The sequence below is a fragment of the Polyodon spathula genome, chromosome 9 (assembly GCF_017654505.1).
Source record: "Polyodon spathula isolate WHYD16114869_AA chromosome 9, ASM1765450v1, whole genome shotgun sequence".
Lineage (NCBI taxonomy): Eukaryota > Metazoa > Chordata > Actinopteri > Acipenseriformes > Polyodontidae > Polyodon > Polyodon spathula.
The window spans coordinates 47750016-47771090 of NC_054542.1; the positions used below are offsets into that span (position 1 = coordinate 47750016).

At 39.2% G+C, this 21075-nt stretch overlaps 1 protein-coding gene across 3 annotated transcripts in view; it reads left to right on the forward strand.

The window, feature by feature from the left end:
* The first annotated feature begins 861 nt into the window (after nt 1–861).
* Nucleotides 862–21075, forward strand: part of dgkh (diacylglycerol kinase, eta) — a 78606-nt gene continuing 58392 nt past the window's right edge. The window contains exons 1-2 of one of the 3 annotated variants that reach the window (XM_041259809.1): nt 862–1059; nt 5824–6003. In XM_041259809.1, the coding sequence (XP_041115743.1) occupies nt 1012–1059; nt 5824–6003 (228 nt within the window). In that variant the 5' untranslated portion in view covers nt 862–1011. Of the gene's footprint in view, nt 1060–5504; nt 6004–21075 lie in introns of those variants that run through there. The other 2 variants (XM_041259810.1, XM_041259808.1) reach the window with 2 other exon arrangements.

The window sequence follows — 21075 nt, forward strand, 5'->3', positions numbered from 1 at the left end:
CTCTCTCTCTCTCTCTCTCTCTCTCTCTCTCTCTCTCTCTCTCTCTCTCTCTCTCTCTCTCTCTCTCTCTCTATATATATATATATATATATATATTATATATCTATATATATATATATATATATATACTCTGTCTTAATTATTAAGCAAATGCTTTATGAAATGTTATCCACAGCAATTTCTGTGTTTGATTACACTTTACAGCCAATGCAGCTTATTCTCTCCACTCATTACCTTATTACACTGTGTTCACAAATTCCATTTTTTATCCTGATGTGTTATGATTTTGTACCTGTACGTTAAATTCCAAATAGCTCAGGTGGTCGACTTGATAAGGTGTGGTAGGCTACGTCTAGGCATGTTGCTGTGGTTACAGTATTTAATATGACGGGCAGTGTTCTGTGCACTGACATTCAGAGTCAGAGTCTGAGAGGTTAAAATCTCTCTAACCCCGAATGCAGAGGAGCCCAGTTTAGGCGAAGGGCTTCGTTTGCGGGGTTGCCGTCTTCGCGCCCAGCATCCGCCCTGTACTAATGCTTGTAATAATTGAACAAAGTTAAATAATTTAATGATCGCATTTTCTCAAATGGTTCCTTACCCATTCTAGAACAAAAAAAAAAGATCTGATACCTTAAATTGAGCAAGAATCGAAAACTTGGCACAATGATCTGACTTGACTATTATATAATAAACCAGGAGGAGATTTTGAGAAAAGTTTGTTCAGTGTTCTTTTTTTGTGATGACGTCACCAACATCCTCTCTTGCTTCTGCTCCTTATACGGGTTGACAGCGGAGTCACGTGGCTTAGCAGCAGCGTCCTTGGAACAGATCAGAAGGGAACTGGCAAGAGGTAAAGGAGGAGTGTAAACGCGAGATAAATAAACGACTGGGAAGGAGAGATCGTGTGCAAACCTTGGGTAGTTAGACAGCAACACTTTGAAACTATCTCGAGCAGTTTTTTTTTTTTTTTTTTCAGAGAACTGATCAAATCGGATAAGAGTGGTAATTATCATGGAGGATGTGTTCCATTTCATTCGCAGTCCTGTGTGGGAAGAGCTGGTGGGTATTTCACTTTAGTTTGATATCTATTCAACTTGGCGACTTTACATTTGTTGTTCGCGTTCTTTAATGGAGATTACCACTTTTAGAACGCTGTCATTATTATTATTATTATTATTATTATTATTATTATTATTATTATTAATTATTAATAATAATAATAATAATAATAATAATAATAATAATAATAATAATAATAATAATAATAATTTATTTATTATTTGTTTTACAAATTATAATTGTATTTGTTAAAAAGATATAACGAAAACGATGCACACACGTGATTATTTGTAGGTGGTATGTTTCGTTTGGTTTTAGCTAACACCAGGGTACCGTTTCTTTATTGTTGCGTTTTTGTTTCTTTCCTTTCCTAAATTCTTAACTTATGTGTTTTTGGATGCATGGACTCGGTTACAGATGCTGTCGGGTTTACTGTATGTAGTGTATTTGCAATGGTAACTCTGGAAATGGGGTTCAAGTCCAGTACTTTGACGATCAACTGTTAAAATAAATAAATAAATAAATAAATAAAAACACGACTGGCTAAACAGATATCAAATAACAGAAACGAAATGTTACAAATCAATTATTACAGATTGCCATGCAAATTCATTCCGTTTATTCGTTCTGTGCATTTAGAGTTTTGAACAGCGCTGTGACTTGCAGGACATTCCGAACTGGACCCGGCGCTGTGGAGCTGTCCGACATTCTTGTCTGACAACTTCGTAGAAAAAATATATGTGCTGCCATTGCGTTATGTGATAATACAGTTGCCTACACATCAGCTAAAGACAAAATCACAGATACCGCCTTCCCCACTGGGCTTGTGTGTGTGTGTGTGTGTGTGTATTACATTGAGGAGATTATGTGTCATGTGTCTGTGTACCGATTATGAGATATGCATGTTTAGATGTATGTATCTGTCCTGTTACTGGTAGTAGAAATAAATTAGGCATCCCAACCCATTTTAAACCGGAACATGTAATTCTGTTCCTATGTGCTCCGGGATGAACTGTAAAGAAGGAATTCCAAGCTTGGCCCCATTCGTTCTGACCACTGGGTTCACAGTTAAACTTATTATTACAGTATGCGACCGACATTGTATTGTGTTCACTTGTTTATTCAATGTTAAGGTCAGATACACTTTGCTTCTTTACGGTCTTTGTGAATTCAGTACTTTGTTTATATATTTCGGTTTTGTGATTTAGAATGTCTTTGACCAATGTGTTACTAATATTAAGCAGTATCAGCGTGCAGTTAGGAGAGGATGATGATAAGTATTTTTTAAGACTTTCCGACTCCTTGTAAGCGCGTTGTTTTTTCTTTTTTTTTTTGTGTGTTTTGTTTTGTTTTTTTTTTTTTTTTTTTTTGCTCAATTTACAAGGAAGCAAAAAAAAACCACAACCTTGTGCCAGTAGCATTAGGCATCGTTTTGATAATAAACCAGGGGCTCGTTTCTATATTCCAGTATGATGTCCTACCAGGCTAGTGTGATGTCGGGAGCACAATACACTATAGAGGTAGCGTTTCTATGACGTTGCTCACGCTACTTGGTCGTATTACCTGTAGTATTTCACAGACACCAATTTACTTTGCTTATAAATACGATGCGATAACCACAGTCACCTCCCTCATTAACCTTTTAGAAACAGGGCTACTCTGATTTTAAATATTAAACTAGACTTGTTAAATAACTATCTATTAATAAGTGTGCTTATGTTGCCGTTGCACACATGTACAGTATAGGTACATGGGAATATATACAATTACATATACAATGTAAATTAGATAGAACATTGGGTGTCATGCCACTAAACCCATATGACTAATGATTACGTAAATGTGATTTCAAAGCATTCAAAATACATTCCTTGTGTTGCGCGGTTTATGCACTGAAACACTACAACATACTATTCGACTCGACTATAGAAACAAGTGATAAGTTATCGAGATTGCAGGTGATAACTGGTCGAAAGACCTGTCGTATTTTCAATATAGAACCGAACCCCAGGTTTCTACCTCGTGTTTATGGCTCTGGGAGTGAAACTCAATACTTGTGTCCGGGCAGGATCAAACGTGCCTGTCAGTCTATTCAGAACTGTCTTCTCTTGATGGTTCGTGATAAACACACAAGCCTATACAAGTGATAGTGTCGGTTCATGTTAAACACAATTCAATAGATGTGACCTGTTACTGTGCATTTCGGTAATGATATTATGACGCGGTGAAAGCAAATCGTTTAACAGCTATTTAGTTTAAATTATGTATAGTATTATTATTGTAAAAAATAACTAACACCTGTGTTTCCAGTTTCACTGTCTTGATCAATTAAACACTTACCTATATTTTATTCTCTTCGGGTTGTTTCCCGAATTTAAAAAGTCCAGTGAAATACCAGCAGCTGTTTTTGCTGCAGGGGAGCTGGTGCCACTTCCCTCGCCACCTGTTTTAATAAATATAATGTCTTACAAGGGAACAACATTTAAAATAAATAATACATGTACATATTTCTGGAGAGGAAGACAAACAGTAAAGGGGTGCTATTACTGAACAACCTTACTTAAGCATGTCTGTGTTATTATGTGCTTTTCAAGGGGATGCTCTCTATAGTCTTTCCAATAGGCTTAATAAGTATTCAGTTTTCAGTAATACTAAATCAGTTATGAGCATTATAGACAGATGCTTTATCATTTGTGTACTCGTTGGATCAAAGGGGAAAAGATCAATATATTGTGCACTTTGCTGTACAAAGCATGAACAAAAGCCTTTGTAAATAATGAAAGTTCTAATATTGAAACTGTATTTTAATCTTGTTAACATTTTGGATTTGGGATCCTACTATGAGACTACCAGAATGGGAGCATTAAGAGCTACCTGTGCAGGATCTGTGCTAATGAAAGCGCAGTATAGGACCACTAACCTAAACTCCATTAAACTTTGCAATTGTTACAAGAAGATACTCGACTTTCTCAGAAGCATGGTCCTGGTGATTTGCTTTTTCATGCTACTCAGGGATAAAGTTAAGATTTCATATATCAAATGGTCGATTGGGGATCAGAAACAGTAAGTTTACCCCATTAGTCCAGCGATTTACCAAAAAGCCATGTGTTTGTCCTTCTGGCTTAATTTAGAATTAAACAAAACAAATAACTATTATATCATTCAACATACATAAAATCCACTTATTTTCTTAATAGAGATTCCAGAACAGAGAAGACTTATACCACAACCTGCTAGGATACTGTACTGCGCATTGCATGATCTGACAGAGAACCCCCCTCTCTCCATCTCACAGCAATCCTGTGATGTTTGTGCGACCTCGTTCGCAGCCGCCCAGGTGTATAAGCAGCGTTCACACTGAAAGAAGCACAATAGTGCTTTGACGCGGCCCTGCGGCAGCAGTACCGTTAAGTGAACACACGGTGAAAACCATTTGTGCTGCTGACCGCGTTGTCACTTAAATATAATGTGTTTGTGTCTGTGTCTGTGTGTGTATATATATATATATATATATATATATATATATATATATATATATATGATAGATAGAAGAAGAAGAAGAAGAAGAAGAAGAAGAAGAAGAAGAAGAAGAAGAAGAAGAAGAAGAAGAAGAAGAAGAAGAAGAAGAAGTGCGCTCCCTGTACCTACAGAACAAGATAGGTGTATAAACTTAAGTGGGAAAAAAAGACGTGTGTGTATATATAGAACCGTATCTGTATGCCCTATATAATGAAATCATAATGGGAAAAAATAGAACACATACATAGATGAGCTTTTACAACAAAATGAGTAGAGTAGGGCAGCTCAGTAGGAACGCGGACATTCTTATTCTCGCGCGTGTTGTCACTTGCACTTCTTCAAAAAAAGGTGCTCTAAAAAACTCTAAATATTAGGCTACAGTAGATAATGTATGCTGCTTAAAAAAGTAACGATGTGAACAATGTATCCCACCGTGCTTAAAACAAATAAACAAACAAAAAAACGCCTTAAGCCTCCTAAATGCTCTACAAACGAATGGCTACAGTAACCTACATACAGTAATTAGAATCCAACATTACATTTAATGAATGGAATAAGTTAGAAAACAACCATGACGTCTCTCATTTGTTATGATTAGAAAGTCACACACCTCCTGTTTAACTGATCGGTGCTAAGCCTATATGAATGATTATTATTATTATTATTATTATTATTATTATTATTATTATTATTATTATTAGTATTAGTAGTAGTAGTAGTAGTAGTAGTAGTAGTTGTTGTTGTTGTTGTTGTTGTTGTTGTGCTATTGCATTTGAAGTTCATTGATTTATTACTGTGTCCACTTGATTCCACTATACGAGATCAGAAACCTATGTGTTCTTTTTGTTTTGAAAATAAAAACTACAGTAGTAATCGCACCTATAGAATGTGTAAATCGCAATTTAGATTCTGTCTCTAATTTACCACTAGGGTTTGCTACAGAGATTTCCTGCAGTCTTCAATTTAGCAGAGACAGCGGCGACAGTTTTAACACAGTCTGTAGCAGACAGAAAATACACGCTTCGGGGTAAATGCATACCATAGAAATATGGCCGTTTTCCCTCAGTGTGTTTAGTAGTTTCAAATAGGTAAAGTGGAATATTTATATTGAGAGACAGGAGGTTGTGGAAGATGGCGGCGAGGAGAGCCGCTTCCCAGCCGCTGTCCAGCTCTCGAGTCCCGGAGAGGAAGGGAGCGGCTGGATGCACTAAGGTTAACCCAGAGTGGTGTGTTTCTACCCGACAGGAGTCTGAAAAGGGAGCGGTTACAGTGGCAGGGATTGTCGATACTGGGATGCGGCACCATCCAATCGGGGCCGCGGGAGGACATGTAACGGGAGACGAGTCTTCAGACAGCGAAGGAGAGCATGAAGGGCCCCAGAAACTGATTAGGAAGGTGTCCACCTCCGGCCAAATTAGGAGTAAGGTAAGTACCGTGTAAACACAGCATGCATTGTATTTCTTTGTGAATGATGAAGAATCTAAATCGTGTTATCAGTGGTCCAAATCGCCTGTGCTGCTAACTGTTCTTGAGTTTCAAGAGGCTACAGTGGGCTACTTTAGGCTACAGTTTCACAAGATGCACTGTTGAATGCGAACAGGATGCCGGTATTAAGGGTGTCTTTCCTACAGGGATTGTGAGTGGTGTTTTGAGATAATCTGGTTTACGCTACAGCAATAATCAAAAGATTTTATCTTTACTTAAAAAATCCAGTTGATATACTGTGTTTGTTTGTTTGTTTGTTTGTTTATGTATTTCTTGGTGGCTGCTCCTTGCTACAGCGTTTGTCTCCAAGGGCTGTAATGCACATGTGAGTTGTTTCTGGTTAAACAACACAATGAACACCAAATTATTTGTGTTGTTAAAAACATGTGTACAGAGAGCGCATACATTCTGGTGTTTGAGGAGTACAAAAGCATGCATTTCAGAAAGCTGCCTAGGCAATTTCATCCCTAAAGAGTACAGTGCTTTATTATTACTGATAGTTGGTGGCTTGGTTGACAACATTAAAAAACATGGCTGGGCTGACTTTTCATATATAGACGATGTAGATTTAAAATAGTTTTCAGTTTGGAAACAGTGTCAGTCCTCTGCAGACTTGTTTATTAACTTGTTTAATTAAACTGAAGGCTGGTAATCAAAGTGTGTCATGTTTGAGCTTGAAAACCCAAATCTGGAGGGAATGGTGTGTAATAGAGACTGAAGGAATGCTAACTAAGGTTGTAAAATCAATTTCTTTACCTCGCGAAGCATCAGCAGTATTATCACTGGTCACCCTGTCTCCTGTTGAAGAGTTTGTGCTTCTGCGCATGGGTTTGGAGTGTACTTGTATTTTAAAGACAACGCTATGGAAGCAAATGTTGCTGCTGTTTCCTGGTATCACATTACTTCCTAAGTGCAATGGGGTCATGTGACCTAGCCCACAGGAAGTCATTTAGATAGGGTATCCGTTTCATCCACATTGCTGTACTATGGAGGTGGAGATGGTTGTTTTATGTCTGGTAGGAGAAGTATTTTATTTTTGTGCTGTAAGGGTGAAGATATTCGACTGTTAATGTCCATGATAAACCCCCCAAATGTACCCTGCGGCCCCTTAATCTTATGACATGCATTCTTTTTGGAATTAAAGAAAATCTCCATTTTAAAAAGCAGCTTCCGTACATCCTGTTGGAGAACAAAACTGGTCCTTGAAATGCCTATGATGTATCATTGTTGCAATGTTTACATTTTCGCCCCAGTCTTGACGACCTTTGACCCAGATGTTTCTTGTAGTCGGAGATGTAGCTATGTAACTATGCTAAGCTATGTAAGTGTTACGCGGGCAGCCTTTATCTGGTTAATTTCATGTTTGCAATATGTGTTTTTTTGTTTTGTTTTGTTAGGCTTCACTTTTTAAACCAAAGTATTTTTGAGCCACTGTGTATTTTCATAAAACCGAACTCTTTGAGAATCTACATGTGGTCATTTATTTGTAAGATTTGCAATTGGTTTGCTACTCTGTCTATTATTAGACAAATTACTGTTTAGTCTTCTGAAAATATTTTTTTTTATTTGCTGTGTTAAAATGTTGGAAGGTACTAGTTCCAGATTTTGGGCTCAGGTATACAATTATCCAATAGTTAATGTATTTGAATTGATATTTGTAAGCACTACTTAAATGTAACCCTATTTAAAAAAGCACCTACCTACATGTTTTGAATGAATGAGAACAGACAATAGTCCCAACCTTGGTGTGGATGGTCTTCTCCTCAGGAATATGATAGCGGTGTGTTTAACTGAATTCTGCATCAGATAATCGTGTGGTGAGAATGTGTTTAATATATGCAGCTGTAATGCAATGCTTGAGGACAATGGAGTCCTAATGAGTTTGAAACATTCAAAAACACCTCATCTTTCCCAAGAGTGCCAAGGTTGGACTTGTTTTATTTCTGAAAGAGATTAAAACACACTCTTGGAAGCAAAGAGTGCCTATTGATTTTAACATACAAACAATAGATTGTTTTGCAAGCTGCTTTGTGATTCTTGTTTAGGGAAGATATTTAATATTTTATAATTAAGTAACATAGGAACACTTGAAGGGACCAGTATTCATACTATCAGTGATGTAGAAATGAAATGTGCACATAATTGCAGGGCATTACATCAGTGCTTTATGCAAACCTTTCATCCAAATTGACTCTTATTTTGTAATCTCAGATTTAAAATGACCTTTGGCTAAAGAATCTTAAAGCTTATATTACAGTAAGTCTTAAGAAGCCTGGACTCTGTAAACAGTTCACTATTAGCTGCCCATCTAAGACTGTGTTATGCTGGCCAGTAAAATCAGCAACTTTTAGGAATTGATAGTAAAAACTGTATGAGGATACTTGGAAGATAATTGCTGTTAATTGGCTGAATTAGTTGAAGACACTGAAGGCGATTGAATGTGTGCTGCTGGGTGGATGGGTAGTGCTCTCTTTTAAATAAAACCCCTGTCACATGACCTGTATAATGCAAGATCAACACATTTCTTTAGCTAGTGTGGATAGTGGAGTTTTTGGAAAATGTGTTTACCTAGAGACTACATGATTTAAAAAAAAAACATTTTTAAAGTGTATTTTTTACTAAACTAATATTCTGAGTTAGGTTTCCTAAAACATACCTTCTATGAAAGCATATGTAAGTGCAATGATTCACAGCAAAGCTGTGCCCTGATAAAACTCCACAACCTAGGATTGCAAGCAGCCCCTTATCAACAATGTAGGGTGTCCTTATTTTAATTAAACAATTTTGACTTTAAATGTCTCTCCTTTAAGTCTTGAAGGCCCAGTTTTACGTTACCTGTTGACTACTGTATCGACTGCCTCCTCCGTTTGTTTTTTGTGCTCACAAGTGAGGATGACTGGGTTGTTTATGGACATCCTCATGAGTGAAATAACCACAGCCCTCAGTTAACATGTATTCTGTTTATATTACAAGTTCTGTGTGTGGGAAAGTATGTTTAAACCGAATGAAACAGCTGCACTCAGAGAAATGCTTTCCTTCGATCTGCACCTGCTTAGCAGCATAGTGTAATTTGGAGCGGTGTGAGTCGACCGGTCATTCTGTCATTGCATTTGAATGAGTGCTAGGTGGATTCACTCAGCAGCATCGACTATGAGAAAGTCATTCCATGCCAGATCTCTCAACACGTTCTACTGCACGGAGTTGTACTGCTATGGTTCTTAGTACAGTACTCCAGTGCTTTTGCGCTCACAGAAATCTAATTGTTGAAAGAAAAAACACTCAGTTGTTTAGTGAGGCAATTTAATGGCACACAGAGATCAAAAGCATTTCAAATATTTTTTTTATTTTGGAGTTGTGAATTCACACATTTGGAATAATTCTATGCTTGCCTTGATACAGCATACAACAGAGTAATCAGAGGAGGCTGGCATTTCTAGAGGTGACTCGTGTCTTAGCCATGTTAGAAGTAGTCACATGACTTAATCACAGCATGATGTCCCTGTTTTCAGCAGCCATATTGATCTTTGTCATGGTGGCAAATGCTGTGTGTGTGTGTGTGTACAGCTATTACTATTGTGATTAAAAACAGGAACAAGGATATTGTGCTTTTAGAAATAGATCTGAATTTTTTTCTGTACACAGTGATGTACCATGTTAGGTCAGTTCAACTCAATGCCACTTCTGATGTGGTGTAGTGTTTTGTTAATGGGGGGCACATTTGTACAATACCGGCTCCATTTCAGTTCTGTTTTATTGATGGCCGTTTTTACCTGTGTCCTTCTGCGTCACCTTCCTTAGCAATAGCGTTTGAACATTTCACACCTGCTTATGATGAGCACAAAGAAAAGGCAATAAATAATCACCAGGTACACATGAACCACAAATCACTTTCTGTGTGTGAAGTGAGAATCTTATTCAAATGATATCAACCCCAGCTGGAGATGTTCCACTTTAGCTGTAGTGCTATAAATACATCCCCATTGTCTAACAAGAAAAGGTGTGTTTAATTATTCACTTGTGCTTTACACTCCCACTGCATTATTTAACTTGACTATATTTAGAGAGGCAGAGCTCTTGTTCTGTCAGAGAAGGATGGTTTGTTTGTTTTTGTCATTCTGATCAGTGGTTAACCGAACCCGCAGGAGTAAATACCATTAGGGAAATGCAGTGCCTGTAGCTACTTTATTCTTGATAGCAGACCTTTTGGCTGAAAGAGCCCTATCTATTACCAGTTCTTAAAGGCAAAAAAAACCCTGTTGAACTGGACTACACAATGCATTAGTGTTTTTGTGCTCATTAAACAGACTTGTTTCTGTCAAAAACTACTGACTGTCCAGACTTCACGTCCAAATCAAGAGAGCCATATTGTGGAGCATTTGGAGCCATATATGGCTTAAGAGTCGCCAGATTTAGCTGGCTGATGTTTTTAAATCTTTAAGTAGTCAGCCAGCAGCCTACTGAGCGGAGTGATGAATGAGGTTTTTTAAATCCACTTAGTAACCTTTGCAACGGTCCTCTTCTGCTTATATAGATGAAGCAATGCTTCTGCTTCCTAGAACCTAATCACTTCTTGTGTTGGAGTTCAAACTCGTCCTTCTGCCAGTTCGAAATGAAAAGTTATATAACCCAATAAAAATCCCAGAGCAAAGAATGTTATTGCATTAGACTTTATCCCGTTTTGCTGAAGGAATTCCAATTTATATATCAGATCATAAAAGCAGTTTGAGTGTTTTATTTTCTAAACACACTGTCCATATGTAATGCCCAGTACCGCTAAGTGGCTTTGGTTGGAACATAATGTAGACTATGAGCAAGACACAGTGCAATAAATATACAACTTTCATATTGAGATGTACAAACGTGAAGCCATTGCTTACTCCTTTAATAATAATAATACAATAAAAGTCATTGTAGGTGCTGTTTTCTGTGTACAAAACACATTCTGTGTTGTGTTGTTTTTTTGTTTCTATGCAGTTATTAATAATGGATGTAGAGTGAATAGCAGGTGCATATACAGTATTGGAAACACTGGAAATAATCAGGACTGTAGAGGATTAAAAGATATAGGTGATTGCTTGTAGCCCAGAACCGGATGGAAGTACGTATGCTTGCTGTACTGTGAACTGTTTGCATGGCTCTTTGAAAGGTGTTAAAAGGTTAGAAAAGCTTACTGAAGTATAGACATGGTTAAGTGGCAAGCGAATTCGGGCATTGCAAAACTCTGAACCCTTTTTGTTCGCCCTGCCGATCTTGTCTGCTCTCTCGTCTCGGGTATGTGTGAATACACCTGTTTTTCACGGCACCAAACACAGTGCTTATGTCGTTGTGAAGACGCTGATGTGTGAACACCTTGTTGGCTGTCTTGTCTCAGGTATGTGTGAATACACCTGCTGTTTACAGTGCTGAGGTCGTTGTGAAGACCTTGCTGGCTCTTGTCGTTTCACTTCGCATGCCTCCCCAGTTTTGCTCCAGTTGTGTTTGTGTAATCCCGCCTTAAGAATATTCTGTCCAGTTGCCATGTGTGTTTAACTACTGGAGTGCAGTGGCATTTCTTAGAGCAGCTAACTCCATGGCAACAACCAGCAATATACCCTAAGTGCTCCAGCTAAACCTATGGGTGTAGTGAACAGGTGCTGAACAGAGGCTCTTGTGCTGTACTTTTTTTGTGGAAAATGTACACCAGAAACCTGACTTATGTTCTAGCGTACAGATAAATTGAACCCAAATCTGCAAAACACACACAAATATGTATGAATCTCATTAAGGTTGAAAGTATTGAAAAATAAAGGGCAAAGATGATCCTGAGAGCTGCAGTTCTCCCCCTTTGTAAAGCTAACCTGTACAGTATACCATGGAGCCAGTTATAAAGGAGCATGGTTGTAGCTTTCTTTGCCCCATAATGCCATTGCACTAGCACCTGCATTCTTGCTATAAGGGGGAAGACAAGTCACACAGCATCGTAAGTATATGGCTCCCGACTATAGCATTATTAAAAACTAGCAGTGGATTCCAAACTAAACTTGTAACCAGGCTGCTTCTAGAGTTAAACAAAGAAGTAAACAAAGTATGTTTGAATGATGGCACATATACTTCAAATAAGTGGCACTCCTAAAAACTGCTAACCTGAGGAGTGAGTTTTAGCTCTGCCCAAAGCTGTGGATTAGAAGATTTTGAGGGCTTCCCCAGTACATTACCCTGCAGTTAGTTTCCACAGGGTGATATTGGACTTCGGCTATAACTTGCAGTGTCTAGTGACTGGGATGGGGAAGTGACAGTTCTCTGGTGTGATTAACAGTTAAACAGAATGACTACTGAAACTTGAAGGTTGCAACAGCCACAATACTTTACTTCATTGACACAGCAGCTCATTGGCAAATTGCACCTACTTTTCCTTCAGGTTAACTCTTATTTCACATCCTCCTCTAGAGAATTCAGCTGTATAATATTTAAGTAAAGTAACATTGTGACCACAGTTTACAGAACATCCGGGGTTTGACATTAACCTGGCAAGACTACTTGGCAGCTGTATGGTGGGAGCAGGTTAGCTCATGTCAGTGGCTGTCGGACCAGCCGAGTTTAAGAAAATAGGATAGCTACCATCTTGTTGGAATAGGGTTGTATGCACGTCGAATCCAATGAGTTTCATGGACCAGGTGCCCAATGTGGTAAGAAAAGCAGGTTTTAATTCCTTTTCCTCTGATGGTATTCAGATTCACCCTGTGTACACCATTTCAGTGTCCTCTGTTAATTAAACACCTGTTATTGATTCCCTGTGCCTGTATTGCACTTTAACCATAACTGTAAACACTCATAGTGCTACATTTAGAAGCACTAAAAGAAACTCAGTGACGACCAGAAGCCTCTCTCAATGTCTTCAGTGCTGTGCCTTAATAACAGGCAAACTGTTCCACACATCCTTCTGCTGGGTTTATTTTGTGCCTTCCAAATTCCACAGTTATTTCTGTATTCCATGTTCCATGGTCTGGAAGGGAGCAGAAGCTGGCACACTGTTGAACTTTGTTCATTGTAAAAACTACCTGCAAGGACAACATTCAGCAGACATTAGAGAGAAACTAACTACCTGGCCTGAGCTGTCCTTGAAAAAGGATCGATGCTTGGCAGCTGTCAGTTTGAGTTCAGTAAACACAGCACAGCAGAGCAGTGCAGGTGCCCAGATAAGGCAGGAAAAGTGATAAAATCAAGGAAGGTCTGGAAAACGCTTGCATCCGAGAGCAGCTGTTATTGAATTAACTTGAGCTGCTTTGCTGTAAATAACTGAATATCCTGCATTAGGCTTGCTAATATATCAGTTTGATACTCCTAATATAGTAAAGATTAGATTGTGCCTGACATGCTTCAGGCACAGCTAGGTCTTGTCCTCCTCATATGGGTATTACAGCCCACCTATCTTTCTGAAGTACTGCTAGGTATCACAAGGGTTTTGTGGATCATGGTTAGCATGGTTACCTCTTGATCATTGGTTGAGATGCAATACCTGGTGTATGCAGGTCAGGACTGAGCCTCTTCGGAAACTTGACTTGATTTCAGATACATTTTGAACCATTTCAAAGACGCACCAAATTCACACTTGGTGATTGTGTTGACATTTATTTTAATCTCTGTTCAAGAAGTATTTCAGGTTTCAAGCATACATGCCATATTCCTGAATACTTATGCACTGATAATTATTAAACATATTAAATATAGAGAAGACCTCTGTATGAAATGAACAAATAGTTAATTTCATGATTTTAGTTTATTTTTCTAATGTAAATAAATTCCTTGGGTCCCTTCATTTGTTAAGCAATGAACCCCTTACAGAAACATCTCTGGGTTCTGTCATTGGGAGTTTGTTTGGAGGGGCAAGTCCTGTGTGTACAGTATGCATTACTTCTTAGATTTCACAGCAGCTACTGTTTTTCAAAACTTCCTGAGGTATAATTACTTAAAGGTTTAGTGTGTCACACTCAGGCCCACGCACACATCATAATACATTGGTAATGGAAAAAAAGATTCAAATAGCTTTGGGTGACAGCAGAAGATTGTTGCAGAAAGTGAAGCTGTTGCAATGAATTAATTAGAGCAGTCATGCTAAGGATCAGGGCATTGACCCTTCCTATTTATGATGCAAACCCCAGGGACCACAACTGTGGTCACTGGTATGTACACTGCTGCGCAAAAGTCGTAGACCTGCACCATCTACAGAACGTCATCTCAGGTATACATTTTAATTAAAAAAAAAAAAAAAAAAAAAAAAAAAAAAAACTACTTTTTTATTTTTTATCTTTGGATTGCTTCGCCCCCCCCACCCTGTTGAGAACCATTGGGTAAATGTGATGGATTAGCTACTACAGCACTTCATATTAGCTGCTCATGTATGGTTTACTTTGAGTTGTTGTGATCACAAGTTTCTGAAGATTCTGATCAATGTGAATTAAAGATTGCTCAATGACAAACTTTAGTTTCTTCTCACCCAAACTAAGCTGTATTAATAACCGTCAAAGTTGTTAGAATAGTGGAAAACACCAGTGGAGGCTATTGAGACTGAATGTGTCAAAGCCTTTTACGTTATCACACTTTCTATTAGTTCTTAGGAGTATAAGAATCACGGCCTCCTTTTTGATGAGGACTAAACTACTCAACATGTTGTGCATGTATATCCATCCTTCTCTCTGTATTTATGCTGTGCTTGAATATCTTTACAATTTCTCATCATATTGCGATAAAACTTCTTCCAGGCAGATTTTTCTACAAATTCTTGAACACGTTCCATATTTTGGGTCTTGTTTACTTGAATTTCATCAAACTTTGTATGCAGATATGTTATAATGAATAATTAAGTGTGCTGTACTTTTTATATGAATCACTTCCCTGTTCTGTTTCAAATCTGTTTGCACTCTTCAGTTCTGTTCAGTCCCTTTGTTCTGAGGATGCTGCGCTTCTGCATATGTGTAGGATTACAGATCCTACTATCCAGAGCTGTGAAATGCATTACCCAGCTGTATCCGGGAATCTGCTCTGTTTTAAAATCTATTCAAAATGTACTTGTGCTGCTTGCTTAGTCTGTTTAAGCGCACAGCAGCACCAACGTTCAAGGCTACTGCAACGCCATGGTTACACAGACACAGAGAGGAAGCCTCTGTGTCCGCTCCAGAGGAGAGCATTACTGCACGAAACCCTTCCACTCCAAGACGGTCCTGGTGAAGGCATTGCCCAGCCGAGGCCGGAGTTGCCGGGAGTGCGCCAGGGTTTTGCCAGGTTAGTTTAGGGGATTGGCTCCTAACAGTATAGCAAAGGCTTCGTAAGGTAGCGCTCACTGTATGTGGCAAATTTTTATTTTTAGCTTTGATTTGTCTTTATTCAATCTGACACTAGAGCTACCCCAGTGACAGCACCTGTGTGGCGTATCAACACCCACTGCTCTGTGTCTGACTCCTTATTTATCAGGGACGACCCACATAGGTAACGTCACACTGTTGCAGCGCTATTCAACTTTAAGGAATTATTCAATGATTTTATGTTACTTAAAGGGCCTTTAGATGTACTTTACTATGCGAAAGGTGCTACACTAGTGCATACCACACCTTGCATGTGTCCGTTAAAACCAACAAATAAATAAGGAGGTTCTGTAAATTGCCCATGAATAGGGGCTGCACCGCACTCCTTTAGAATGAACAAGCGGAAGAAAGATATCCTGGGGAATGCAGGGGAATCTGCAGATTTCAGTATAAACCTTCAGATTGGGAGATAACCAGCTGTCAGGATTTACAACCAAGGCTGGATTTATTGGGCATTCTACCTGTAAAATTAGTGTGGAACTTAAGCAGCACATCAAATCGGGCCAGCTTCTAGTTTTGCAGTGTGTGTGTCGAGTTTAAAAAAATTTAACAGGAAACTTGCACATTAAGCTTAAGGATTAACATGATCGTGTGTTAGTCATGTTGACTGTGATGGCTCGGTCAGCTGGGTTCTGAATGTCAGGTGTCTGATCCTCCCTCTGACACTGCAGTCTCGATTAATCCACTGACAAACTGATTTTAAGGGGGGCGGGGTGAACTATTCAAAAGACACTAATCAGGTTTAATGATATACTTTTTTTTTATTGGCCTAAAGCAAAGTACTTCACAGCATCCTTTGCTTTAGGCTGTCCAGATTTCTTGTTTTGTCGCTTGGCCGTGCAGTTTCATAAACTGGTCTACATTTTTCATTTTTTCATAGCGTTTGATGATTACCGAAAAACAAGTACTATGAAAAAATGGAAAATGCAGACCAGTTTCTGAATCATACACGGCATACAGTGAATTAAAAATAATACACAAAATAAAGTGGCTCAATGCATTAAACTGTTGCAGCTACTCGCTGTCCATTATGCAAAATTAAGATACACAGTATATGACTGTTTAAATAAAGACATCTTGTCTCCCAGCAGTTGTTTACTTTGAGGAAAGGCGTGACGCAATTACAGGGCCACGCAGATGCTGATTTGTTTGGAGCGGAGCAGCTGCAGCCGCTCCTGTGTTTGTCATGAATGCATTGTCTGCAAGAGGCCTGGGTTAAATGATGGGATGCCTTGCAGCTTGGCTTCATTTTGTGTAAAAACGGTAAACTTGCGTTTTGAAAACATGCGGGATGTGAAACCACTTTCCTGAAATGGCTTATCTTGGTCTGAGGTTGGGATTGTGTGATGTAGTGCAATGCTTTTCTGTTGCTCTCGTGATAGATTTCATTGATAAATCTTGGAGTGTTCTGCTTCAAACTCTCTTCAAGGTTTTGCTGGACCAAATCATGCAGGAGATGATAACGGTCTGATAGTGACCCCTATAGGGTTAAAATAGCACTTGCTGTTGATATGCGGCATGTGGAAGTTGGACAGGGATACTTCCTCATTAATGATAGCCTTTCTCTTCTAAAGGACACCATTCATATTATCATCATCATTATCATTATCATCATCATCATCATTTTTTTTCAACTGAAAATGTACAGCGGATTTAATCACACTGTAGAAACCTATCATATCAACAGGCCTGTTTCTGATCACAATTCTACATATTCTTGGAGGAAGTTACTTTAAAATTGTAGGAAGCAAAGTCGGTCACAAGATTTAAATCTTTACAGGAATAAGATATTTGAAATGTAATTGAAGATGTGTTTTTTAGCAGTGTGCATAACCCCACACATTACTACAACAAGCAGGTGCTCACAGGTGTAACCCCACACATTACTACAACAAACAGGTGCACACAGGTGTAACCCCACACATTACTACAGCAAGCTGGTGCATGCAGGCGTAACCCCACACATTACTACAGCAAGCTGGTGCATGCAGGCGTAACCCCACACATTACTACAACAAACAGGTGCACACAGGTGTAACCCCACACATTACTATAGCAAGCAGGTGCACGCAGGTGTAACCCCACGCATTACTATAGCAAGCAGGTGCACGCAGGTGTAACCCCACACATTACTATAGCAAGCAGGTGCACGCAGGTGTAACCCCACACATTACTACAGCAAGCAGGTGCACGCAGGCGTAACCCCACACAGTACTACAGCAAGCTGGTGCATGCAGGCGTAACCCCACACAGTACTACAGCAAGCAGGTGCACCCAGGTGTAACCCCACACATTACTTCAACAAACAGGTGCACACAGGCGTAACCCCACACAGTACTACAGCAAGCAGGTGCTCACAGGCGTAACCCCACACAGTACTACAGCAAGCAGGTGCACCCAGGTGTAGGGGCATTGCAGGTTTCATTGGTACATCTTGTGAATGAGATTTTAAATCAGAATGGATTTAAATAAACAAAATGCGTTGTTTTAGAACAATATCTGCCAAAAGAGAAATGGCGGCAGACTTGGCCCTGGGACAGTGAGCTCAGAGGAGCTTCACCACACTGCTCTTCAGATGTGACACAAACTGCCCCTGCCTAGTTTACCTGTGCTTTGAGAAACAAATCAGACATCCCCAGCATGGTGGCTAATGAAAATATATAATACTGGTGTTTGACACAATGGTGACGTGACCTATTGAAGTGCAAGAGGGACTAATTAATGAAGCTGGGTGTATTCTGTTGACGATTGATGATGGTTTCTGACTCCTCGTTATGTCTTCTTGGAGACGAGAGAAAAGGCAGAGCTCGATTGGCTTAGCTTGATTATGAAGGCTTGCTTCTCCATACCTGGTTAAAGACCTGGCATAGAAAAACACAAGGATATAGAAAAGTCTTGAAATAGCTTCCTTTTTTAAATGAGAAGGTTCCAGAATAATGTGAATTATAATACTTGGCTTTTTGCTTAGTTTTGAAAAAAAAAAAAAAAAGATTTTATTCTATTTCTAAATGTGACGGAAGAAGTGTGGCGAAAATAAAAATGTGTTCTAAATAGTAAAGATCTCTCTTTATTCTGCTTCTGAACAGACTAAGTACAAATACATGACTGAATGCAGTTTGCTTGTGTGCATATTTTTGCCAAACAGCAATAAATCTTGACTTACTAAATGTTTGTTTCATTTGGTCGATCAGTGGGGAAATGCACAGCGCTGCTCCTGCTCAGTTACGGTGCAAAGTCCTAAATCACCTAGTTTGTTTGCAGAGAAGTTTAAATGTGAATTCATCGTCAGCAGCATGGCACTAATGCTGCTTTAATGACCTGTTGTAATGGCAGTGCTGTAGGACAATTCGGCACACAGGGGTTACATGGACTAGTCCATTAGCCGCTGTTATGAATATGGAGAGTACGGAAGCTAATTCTTTTAATGATGTTTCAGTCACCCCTGGGGTCACAGCAGCACAGCATCCATCTGCCAGAATTCCTGTCAAACTGAAGACTGCCTTCCACAGAGCTTGCAATCTCCATGCCCCCTCCCACCCCACGCGCCCTCCCTCCTACCGACCGCAGTAATTGCTGCCTTTCCCTTCACTGCTGAGTGAAACAATAGCATCATGTCATTGGATAGATTAAGATTATCTGGTTAGGGTTGACAAGATATAATTGCTGAGGCAATTTTAGTGATGCATGGAGGGTTGCATTTACCAGCAGCTATTTCAATACAAGACTTGTCTGCTTGGCAAAGAAATCCAGATGAAGTGATATTTTAAAGTGTGTCTAGAATAGCTGCTGAACTTGTACAGTAATTTTCCCGTCACTTGCTTTGTTCTGAGCCACAGTTCCGTGCTGGTTGTTGGGGTAATTAAAACTTTTGGTGCCTCCGGGAGACTCATTTACTGTACTCCGATTTCCTCGATTTTTAGCATTAGTATGATGAACTGCCCTTTTCTGAAGGTGCTCGCAGACCTGCGTGCAGCTATTCTGCAGCCCTGATGCTGAGATTGAAGTATGAGGGCTCCAAAGAGACACTTGTGTATAGAGTTAACCAGTGCCAATTGTCTGTCTGTGCCTGCCCCTGGTTTAGTGACAAGGGCTTGATAGTTACCTTTGGGAGGAGATGGCTATTACCCTTACAATAAAATAAAAAGTACACTCATGGATTATGTGGTGGGTAATAGCACCCACCAGATATACCACACCTGCAGTATGGCTGGCTGTAGACCTTCTATCTGAAACAGTGCACTCACTCTTATAAAAATTCACTGTGATATACCATGCTCAAAAACACCTTAACTACATTCCTGGAGACATTGATTCATTCCTGCAGGATCAAGTATGGATTTAGATAATAAGCTGGCGAAGGACATCACTCTTGAGGATATCCTGTTTCAGTGACATGTTTCAACTGGAAATCTTATCCCATTCTACCACAGTGCCTGCCCAGGAGCTCAAATCATGCCCATCCAGTTGAAGACAACGATATGGTCTGCAGAAATTAATGAATGGGGATTGCTGGGCTGGCTCACGCTCCTATTTATTTTGTAGATTTGTACGTTCTTAACTGGAAATGGCCATGTTGCTATCTTGTTGAGTTTTATAGTACGCTTTTTTGTAAGTGTTCACAGACCTCTGAATGAAACTGTAACCTTGACTTTACAGTCAGTCTCACCAGCCTCCAGGTAGGATGCAATGCTTTTTCAAAAACTCAAAAGCAGCTCTTGAGGCTGTGCTGCATTCAGGTTTCTAATGCTTTAGCTTTTATACAGTAACACTGCAGGCGTTGTCTAGAATTCATCCACCTTGGCTTTTTAACTTGCCACAGTGATATCACAGAACTATTATTTATAGGCTAAATGGGCCTGTAATGATTCCATTCTCCATGACAAAATATTAATAGCAAGTAAGTGGAGACTATAGTGCTGTTGGCAGTGGAGGGAGAGGAGAGGTTTGAGTCACAATCTGTGAATATTGCCTCGTTTATGCTGACTGGCTATATAGGCTTCGGCTGCCATGGCTAGCCGTTGAAATCAAAAAGGCCATTTTATTTTAAAGAAACCAGCGGTAACAAATCTGTTTAACCAGGGTAGAAGTTAACTGTTTAAGGCAGTAGTCAGGTTTTGCTACCTGCCTGGAAAGTTGGTAGCAAAACGGTCTTATTCAGCAGTAGATTATTTGACTAATAATTATTATATATAAAATAATTTAAAAAATAAACACCTGCCTACTGTTTCAAATAGACTGAATACCCCAAACTGTCATGTAGTAGGCCTATATTTAAATCAGAACGTATTTATTGAAACCACCTTCTGCTCAACTAAGTAATGGAACTAATGTAATTTCTTGTCGAAATGTATTTTATCCTTCAGTTCTATAGAAGTTCAACCATATTTGTCATCTAAGCATTAGATTTGCCATCAGTACAGTTAACCAGGTTATGTTTCATCAGTGCAAATTAAATGGACGAAATGATCCTCTTATCTGTCTTCAGTTGTTGCAGCTCAGGGGTCTCGGAAGAGCAGGCAATATTTACCGGCGGCTATTTAGGGCACGCTCGCTTTGAAGAATGGATGGTTAATCGTTCTTGGTAAAGGTTAATCCCAGTGGCTCAGTAATGTACTTGTTTTGTTCCGAAATTCGTGATCTGGGACCCCATGTAAAAGAACAGCTTAGAATCGAT